The following is a 10,279-nucleotide window of genomic DNA, read 5'->3' as shown; positions in this document are numbered from 1 at the left end:
AATATATTGTGTACAACAGAGGAAACATTATTATTCATTGGAAACAAGAAAATTATCTCTCTTCTACAGTTGTTTTTACTATATCTGCGTAAACATGCTCGTTTTTCTGTTTCGGTGTATTATACTCGCTCTGTATATATAAAGTTGTGTGTTGTGTATAGTGGTTTTCTTTGCAATAAATATGCAAGAAAACTTATCGAGGATGAGTCATGCGAGTCGATGGATAATATAGCAGGTAGGCAATAAAAAATGCTCAATCAGTTGCAAAATGTAATCTAATTCAGTCTTGATTTCATGGTTGTTATAAAATAGATGATTTTATCGAATTTCGTAACCAGAAAACTCTATTAGGTCTCTTATGGAAGTTCAATTACCTGCTTGCCAATTTTATATACATCGCAGTTTCACAAGTCGTATCTATAAAAATGTTACCAGACCATGTCTTTATGTGACATCATAGGATGCTCAAATTGAAAAATATATTTGGTAGATTAGGTAAGGGGAGAAATTTAGTTGTTTTAAACTGATGGGTTCGTAGGCGCAACAATGTGTTGAAAAGACTTTGTAGGATAAACTTGCCACGACTCCCTCAAAGTTTGACTCTAAAAATTCCATAGTTACTGATGCCATCGTATTTTTCAACGTTTTTCTCAAAGGACTAAACGAAACTTTTACTTTTCGTCACTGAATTGAGAAATAGTTATTTTTGTAACAAGTTAGGTAACTGGGTTTCTGAACGCACTAGATGTCATTATGTACCTTAACATCCAGTTACCTAACGTGTTGCAGACAGTTAATAACATTCTGAAACCTGCCAATCTAAGAAAGTTTATTTTTTCGACGGTTTTGACATTTCTTGCAAACTTCAAAAAAGTTGGAAAATAACATACGATGCCTGCATTAGGAGATGTCAGGGGAAATTTAGACTTGAATATGCCTCAGCTGTTCAAAAACTGCTTATAAGTCTTATGACCTTCTAGCGCACTATCACGTGTGTTCGTGTAACTATTTAAACCGTATAAACCAGTCGAAGTCCTTTCTGCTTAAAATTATTCATTTTCGCAACTAGTGCCACCTTTAAAAAAATGTACTTACACTTATGAACGCAGGGATGCCTAATGCAGATGTTACATAAATAAAATTGTAAATTAGGGGTTTTAAGTTCGTATTAAGATAGTATTAGCCTCCAAAAATTTTGTTTATGTTCGTTCATGCTAGTAGCAGAGCTGTGGTGCAACCAATTAGTAACAAGACAGATAAAAATATGGACCTAGATCTAAATCTTTTTGGGATTAACAGTACGCGATTCAAGGATTACTTGATCTTATTCCCAAATGAGTAATCCCTATAGGAATTAAATTTTAATCTTTTAGGCCCTGACGCTTCACTCTTGTTTACTATGCGTTGAAATGAAAATCTCATTAGAATCTGATCAAAATATTATTTGTAGTCCAATAAAATAGTATGTTACATACCAAGGATCAAAACGGTGTTTCATAGAAATTAATTCCTCGTGGGATTAAAATGCAAATTTCTAGATAGTAAGATCAGTTCAAACGTCACTATTTTTTTCATAGTTTTCATTTTTGTATTCTTCTGTAGTTTTTCGATCATTTTTTTTAATGTTTTAACAATTTAAACTCAAAAATGTCTACTTTCCCATAGTAATACGGATTAGTTGACCGCTAAAATTGGGTTTCTTTCCAATTTTAATCTTGCATTTCTCTACATGATGTAGACTACATCTATACATAGCTATATTTGTGTTGACTACATTGATTTAATGATTTCTTCAAACTGGTAGGATCTTTACAAACCTACCTTAAATTTTCACAGAATAAAGCAACGGTAGTCATGTAATACCAAATTAATGCCCGTTTCAATTAAATTTTCTCACATAACCGCATCTTGTTCGTAAATCGTGTTCAAAACAAATTAACACAAAAGTGTGATTTTAAGGCAAAGAAATTATAGACAGAAAATTCTTAGCAACAGTATCATCGTTCAATTCCCAATATTCCTCCCAATATTATTGTTTAGTCTTATTTTTAATCTCTGATGAAATTACAATTTTTAAATTTTTACAGTGAACGACATCTCAAATGTCTCACTGTCAAATTTTTCTGAGAATTTTATTGTGTCATTGCAAATTCACAATGACATTCTCTGAAAAAAATGACAGTGAGACATTTGAGATGTCGTTCACTGTAGCGAAGATTAAAAATCTAATCCCTAAAGAATTACTTTTTGGAATTAATCCCCACGGACCTAAAAATTGTAATCCCATATTTTTATCTGTGAAGCTATAAAGTAAAGTTTAATGTCGGTTTGTCTCTCTATAGGACCACACACGAAAGGTTCTAGAAACTTGAAACTTGACACACTGTCTACTGAGAAAAAGTCAGTAAAATCGATAATTTTCATGCGTTATTTGACGTGTGATTTTTTTGTCCGTTTGCGTCTTGGATGCATTCTTTAAACCGGGTAACGCGTGAAAATATTTTTTGTGATAAAATTTATTTTTGACGCGTGAAAATATTTTTGAGAGTAATCATCCTGAGCGAAGCGACTCGTAAAAAATAAATTCATTTGAAGCATCATAAGTCAATGTTTCCATTATCTTCATTAATAATAACAATTCGGTTATGTTTCGAATAAAATGTTGTCTGAATTCTTTTCGCTAGTTAAATAGAATGCAAACATTTTATCTAAATAATAAATAAATTAAAATGTTCCTATTCGGAAATATACTGAGTGACGCAAATCCAGGTCATATTAAATTTAAGAATTAATTATTTCATCTTAGCATGAATGCGATAAATTATACCTATCGATGCGTTTCGTTTGAAATATAGTTCTTAAGATTAGATCAATTTACTTGGCGTTTTTTTTTTAAGAAAAGAATGATGTTGTCTATAGTCTATATATTAAATACAGACAATCGAATTATAATTTTCATTCAATGAGCGACAACAACAACAACCATTGAATGCGTTATGTCATCCCAAATGATATGAATTTATGATGATATGTTTATTATATTTTATAGATTGAACCGCATGATTAAAAATTTTTAACTCGTAGCGAACATAACATTTCGTTCAATGTCAAGTTTTATGAATCATAAATATATTAGAGCTTCACACTCGAAGTGAGCTGACACGACTCACATGCGAATGTTTTTTTTTTTTTATTTGCTTTGTGAATATTGAACTATAAGAGATATTTAAAAAAAAATATTTTTCTTCAGACATGCTGGCTATTAGCAACGAAATTATTTTTTTTGTTTCCATTCGATACAAAATATGTGTACCCACAATATATACATGTATATCACTGTAGTTCTGTTTGAATTTAATAATCGTAAAAGTATGAATGGATCGCTGGAAGAATTAAGCAGTATACGAATTTAATGTTCTTTTTTGGTGGATGACGACACAGAGTAATATAAATGCGCAGTTTGAATAAAAACAGGTGAACTATTATAATGCGGTTCATCTTATCGCTTCTATCAAGAAATTTTGATGGTGACAGCCATGAGAACAGTATCTGTCTTGATATCAGATTGGTAATATCACACGATACGTTCTTAAGATACGAATTTTCTATATGCATTTACCAGCCGAAACAGGTATGGTCCGATATACGTTCTGAAGGTGTAAATTCGCCTTTACATTCTTACGCACACGGAATTCTGAAAACCGCCAAATTTTCTCAAGGGGGAAACAACAAGGGTAACAAGGGTGGGACAGGCTTCACTCGCCGTTGGAGTTAATGTAGGGAAATATGAGCAAATTATTGGAAGGAACGTGCCCAAATTATGAGCGCATGACGGGAAAATGTGGTCGAATGAAGCGAAAATGTGAGCGAATGGAGGAAAGTATGAGCGAATGAATAGTAAATAAGAGCGAAAGAATGGAAAATATGAGCAAATGAATGGACCGAACGATGGAAAAACATGAGCGAATGAATGGAGAATATGAGCGAATGGCATTCGAATGTGAATGGTGGGACAAGATTTTCCGTTGTTGTTTCACCTCGAATTTTCTGGTTTGTGGTTAACTTGTTGATTCCTTTTTAAGGGATGATCTAACAATTAAAAATGGTTGATCACATATTAACAATATATCAATTTAAGGACGGCCAGATTGATGATTTCAAGAAATAAAATTGGTCTGAAATGATGTCAGAATTAATTTGATTGGTTGATTGGTTTGTGTTATACAAACATGGATAACGTTAGGGTTGCAATGTGATTGAAAATTAGTAATGACGAATGATTGGTTTGAATTGATGTCACATGATTGGAATGACGCGTCAACTAAATATGATTGGTTGGAAATCGCGTCATTCTGGATTATGACACAATTGGGAACAGTTGAGTTTACATTAATAAAGGTGTTTCGGTGTTACAGAGACACTAGGTTTTAAATTTGTGTTGAAATACGTAAATATAATAAAAAGAACTAATAAAATTATGTAAACGCGCATACGTGGTTTCGTGCCCAGTGGAATAGATCCAATTTCTGAAATTGATTTATGTTCTGTGGTGAACATGATTTACTCAATTTTCATTGATGTGATCACTGCCAACACATTGTTATTCTTTAATCAAATTAAAATTTATAATTTTAATGAAATCCACTACAAACCACTGTAACTTTAACATACATCCGTAATTCACATACAATAATTATGGTTTGCGGTTCACTCTTTGCTAGGACTATAGAGGGGGTAACAACTATTTGCTCTTTTGTTTCTTGATTTTATTGCATGTTTTGACTATCCGTCTTGATTTTATGGTAAAAATGTAAAGAGGGATTTTTTTGAAAGTGGACCAGGCTTCGTTGGAACTATTTTTTAACGATGGTTTCTTTATACGCCCACACAGCCCTGCCAAAAACCGCTGAATCGTTGAATCTTAACATCTCTTTTTTGGCTAGTAGTTGAGGTTCAAAAGTCCGTGATTTACTGCCACCACAGACTAATCTAAAGAAAATCATTCGCCAGGTGTCACTTTTTGAAGCTCATCAAAATTTCCGGCTTTGTGTGTCCACTTTCTAAACAATTCCGCAGAAGAGCTTAAGAATTAAATCGCATCTTGACTGATTAAATTTAAGGCCAGTTCATACTCGCATAGATTTTTGCGATATATGCGACCATGAACTGGCCTTAACAAAAAGGCGATCAAACAGAGTAATAGAGAACTTGTATGAGTGACAAGTTGTCACACGAGTCGTATTTAATTTATGCCTTATTTATGATTGATTAAAGATCTTGCCGCACAAGAAAATTGAGAACACAAAAAGTAGACAGAGATCAATCCGTTTTACTTTTGATCGATAAACGGTACCCATCTTTTACTTCAAATGTTGTTCTATGCATTGAAGCTTGATTTTAGTAAAATTCTTGAAAGTCCTTATATCCTTATGTATGTACCTCTAAAAACCTTACCTATTGAAGAAAAAGAACTCCCAGCGAAATAGAAATATACGTCTGGGAGTGACCTACTGATGAACAGAAGCAACCAAAATTGTCTTCGGTCAACAAAATTGAAATAAAAAAAAACTGTGACGTCACTTTGACTTCATTTTAAAAATTGCATTCAAACACACGAAGCGAACAAACAACATCGTAAAACGCCTCTTTCATCAGAAAAAAAAAACTTTCACCACATGAACCTATTTGTTTTTATAAAAGTTAAAAAATGAAAAAAAAAAATCAGCAAAAATGATTGCATTACACCAACAACAAAAAACGCGAAATTGAATTTATCAATGAAAATATATAACAACAAATTCAGTATCACTCTTTGCCACCTAAACATCATCGACCTTACCGTGCTTTTGTTTGTTTTTATTCAATTACCGGTCTCTTCCACTATAACTATATGCTTACAGTCCATCGACAACAAAACGTTATTTGTTTTCCTTGCATATTAAATTTTGTTTGCTTTAATCGTAAAAATGTCTTTTTACAACATTCAATATTGAAAACGAGTAGTGGAAGTTTTAGATGCGAATTAAATTTGCTTATAGTAAATAACCATTTTTTTTTCTGTTGTTAAACGAATGGGCTGCGAACACCATGAACTACACTCACGCCAATTTTCAGCAAGATAAGCTTGGACGAGGTGTCTCGAAATTTATTGCCGAAGAAAATAAGTTTTGTGTGAACAATTTGATGAATCGAACGGAATGACATTTTCAATTTTTATATTTTGTTAACATTTCGTATATGGTGCTTTTCATAAAGTGATGTAACACAAAAAAAAACAAAATTATTGATGTTTGTTATATCAATCTGAGTCACTATACATGCTGTGTCGGAGACTGTGTCACACATGTTTTCAATATAGATCTCAAACCACAGAATTTTCACTCTTCATCCTTCTGTGAATTCATTTCTTTTTCTTCAAAACCTTATGGAAACGGCTAGTCATCTGGCTATCGAGAACGATGACATACATAAACTTAGAGCTTATATAATCACAATGTTGAAAATATTGAAGTAAAAGATTTTTTTTATCGAACTGATAGTCATCTGGCTGTCGACAACTATGACATTGACGAAGAACTCATGTAGCAAAATGTTGAAAATATTGAAGTACAAGATTTTTTATCTAACTATCTGTGTTAACACAAATGAAGTAAAAGATTTAATGACGTTTTTGTGATGCACTTGCCATGCCGTTTCTAAAGCAACAGTTTATTGAGTAACCTCTTTGCTAAACTATATCATTTATTACATAATAAAGATTTCACAAATTAAAAACCATACCGACACGACACACAACTGTACATAATAAACAGCAAATTGACCATCTGTTTCGGAATGAAAGAATTTTATGCGAAAACACGCATCAAAATAATAATACACGACTTTTTATTCATATTATACCCAGTGCATGTTTATTTCATTCAATAATCGACATTTTCATTTTGTAAAGTTGAAAATGCGGCAAAATTAATTATCGAAGAAGATAAAGTTGAGATTTGTAAGTCGTAGGCGAAAAACTGTTAATGGAACACCTTCGCGAAAGCCGAAAGTATTGAGTTGTTTGCGTTTTATTTTAAATGGTTGAAATACAAAAAATAATATTTGCATAAAACAGCGACGAAAAAAAAAAATTATTGTAATTTACGGTGTGGATATTTTAATGAGAGAAAGAGGAACTAGAAATTTAATTCCTTTTAGTAAGTAGTGAGACATTTGTGGTTTTTTAACGAAAGTGAGATAACTCAGGTCTGTTTGTTGGGCGGCCAGTATTTCAGTTTTATGTTTGTAGGGCGGTTACTGTTTCGCTGAGATAAAAAGGTGTGAACATAACACAAAATAATTGCGATAAGACGAAAACAATAGAGTACAATGGAAGTGCATTTTTTATGGAACATTTTAAGGCTCGGAATCAAAAAAGTGACTGACCTGAAAAATCCGAGCCTCAGAGCATTTTACAGTGTTGAGTATGTAAATTTTAAACTAAGACTGTCTCCGAGACAATATCTCTAGTCAGCATAGGCGAAGCTAGATACCTAATTCATTTTTTCTTTGTTGTTCGTTCTGCCAGGTTTGACGGTATAACAAAAGAAAAATTTGAATTATGCGCAACGTCAAATCAAATCTTTCTTTTGTTGTATACTGTCAAACTGGTACCTTCCCGTTGCTATGTGTATATAGTAATAAGTCTTTTGGTACAATCTTGTCATCTAGGACGACAACAATTGTCGGATATGAATAATATTGTTCTTATATTTATTTAAAAAAAAGGTGGGTGAAAGAGCAATAGGTGTTTGGGTACTGGTGAAAGTTCGAAGACTGGTGCACCCACCCTACAATTTCAAGACAATAAGATCTGACAATAACGGATTGAACAAGTTCCCCATAGTTATTTCGAAAGACATTTTTCTTGTACCTGACTGCAGCTCTGTCTCTATTTCAAGTAGCGATTGTCTTACAATGACTCTATCAAAATTTTATTTGAAGTACTGAAGGTATCAATTTAGAGATATATCAGCGCAACGGCAGATTTCTCTATATATCTGAGCAGAACAGTTAAAAACAGAGGAAAACTTGATTTTGTCAACAAAGAAACATATTTAATGGAGGTATTTAGAGTGGCTATTCTGTTACTAGGACTAGTGTCATTGTCACTAGCTGGTAATTACAATTACGGTCAAGTAGTAGAGAAATCTTTGCTGTTCTACGAAGCTCAAAGAACTGGATTGCTGCCAACAAACAATCGAATTCCATGGAGAGGAGACTCATTCATCACGGATAGAGGAACTAGCAATGAAGACCTTTCTGGGGGTTATTTTGACGGTAAGTCTTGTCCTACTTGACAGCCATTTTACAAAAAAAAAATTTAATTTAAACGATTGGATGCCAGCTGGAGACTTTGTAAAGGTTAGTTAGCTAAAGACTGGCATATCGAAAGTATAGAAAAGTGATTCCAACAATTTTTAAGTTCGGTTTTCCCGGTGCCTCTGCAATGACAATGTTGGCATGGGGTATGTATGACTCGAAACAAGGATACCAAAAAGCAGGACAGTGGACGAATGCCTTGGCATGTTTGAGATGGGGAATGGATTATATGATCAAGGTAAATTAGAGCTAAATCGACTATATAACCAGCATCTAACGCCCTCCCTAGACCCATCCAAGCGCTAACGTATTGTATGTGCAAGTCGGTGATGGTCAAGAGGATCATAGCTTTTGGGGTCGTCCTGAACAGTGGGCAGGAAGCAATCCACGTCCAACGTTAAGAGCAACCACTACTTTACCTGGTATGCTGTAATTAATTGTAACGTAGAATGTGCTGTAATTTTACCGTTTCATAGCCTCTGAAGTCGCCGGAGAACAAGCTGCCGCTATGGCAGCTGGAGCGATGGTATTTTTAGATAACGGAGAAACAGCATATGGTGCAACACTATTACGTCATGCTGAGCAACTCTATTTGTACGCAACCACATATCGTGGCAAATACAGCGACTCTTTCCCTGTGGTTCGAGAATTTTACAAGTATATCCAAATCGAATAGTAAATCTAGAGTAGAGTATGCTATACCCGAGTCACTGTTTCTTGATAGCTCTTATACTGGATACGGAGACGAATTTCTCTGGGCAGCTGCTTGGCTATACAGAGCTACTCGAGAAGATAAATTCCGACAAGATTACACCAGATGGTGGACAGAATTTTCACTAGGCGGCCGACCAAGTGAAGCCTCTTGGGACTGGAAGCAAGCACATGCTCAAATTTTGTTAGCCAAAATCGATGGTTCTGCTCAATACGTCAACGCAGCACGATCGTTCTGTGACTGGGCTGTACACACAGTTCCCCGAACACCAAAAGGACTGGCTTTCATTAGCGAGTGGGGATCATTGCGTCATGCGTCTAATGTGGCGTACATATGCCTTCAGGCAGCTAGTGCTGGTATAAACGCCAGCGCTTACAGAACATTTGCAAAATCCCAAATCGATTATATCCTCGGCGATGCAGGAAGAAGCTTTGTGGTAGGATATGGTGTCAATCCACCGCAACGACCACATCATGCCGCATCGTTAGTACTTTTATGTTTAAATGATATCGTTCATCGCGTTTTGATGAAGTCTATACCCTTAGATCTTGTCCAAATCTTCCGGCTGCATGTAATTGGTCAGCATTCTCGGCACCTGGTCCGAATCCACAAATTTTGAACGGGGCACTTGTTGGGGGACCGGATAGATACGATAATTACGTTGACGATCGCGCTGATTACGTGGCCAACGAGGTGACGCTTGACTACAATGCCGGCTTTCAATCTGCATTAGCCGAACTTACTTATCTTTACAATTAAGTTCCACTTCTATCAGGCCTGTTTATCGGAAACATTGTACACGCTTGCAGAAATAAAGAGTGTTTTGGTTGATTTGATAAATTTAACTTTGAATTTTTTTTATAGATAAGAGACACACGCCCGAATCGATAATCGTAATTAAGTGGAAACCATATTCCTTATTGGTAATTGTAGGATTTTAGCTCACTTAGAAAGAACCTAGAGGTGGGTGAGTAATCCATAAAATTTGTCTCTAAAGAAGATTGTGTAAAATCAATTGAATTACATGGAAGGGCAATCAAAGTTCAGTATAATTTTGCTTCAGCTGATTTTTAGCTGCTTCACTCATACAACAAAAAACTGGCTATGAGTGTTTATACCGAGGTTTATACTTAACATTACACGCATGTGCGTGATTGGAGCAGAAACGTATAAACATGCATAACCAGTTTTATTTGTATGAGTGAA

The 10,279-nt window shown here is 34.6% G+C and overlaps 1 protein-coding gene across 1 annotated transcript; it reads left to right on the top strand.

Annotated features, from left to right (window-relative positions):
- The first annotated feature begins 8,019 nt into the window (after positions 1-8,019).
- On the top strand, positions 8,020-9,888 carry LOC119077612 (endoglucanase E-4-like). The gene is made up of 7 exons (XM_037184829.1): positions 8,020-8,319; positions 8,387-8,403; positions 8,465-8,599; positions 8,651-8,783; positions 8,838-9,018; positions 9,086-9,556; positions 9,619-9,888. Exons 1-7 carry the CDS (start codon positions 8,100-8,102, stop codon positions 9,830-9,832), a joined length of 1,371 nt encoding a protein of 456 aa, XP_037040724.1. The 5' UTR covers positions 8,020-8,099; the 3' UTR covers positions 9,833-9,888.
- Positions 9,889-10,279: the final 391 nt, after the last annotated feature.

The sequence above is a fragment of the Bradysia coprophila genome, unplaced genomic scaffold, assembly GCF_014529535.1.
Source record: "Bradysia coprophila strain Holo2 unplaced genomic scaffold, BU_Bcop_v1 contig_24, whole genome shotgun sequence".
Lineage (NCBI taxonomy): Eukaryota > Metazoa > Arthropoda > Insecta > Diptera > Sciaridae > Bradysia > Bradysia coprophila.
This window is presented reverse-complemented; position numbering and strand designations above follow the sequence as displayed.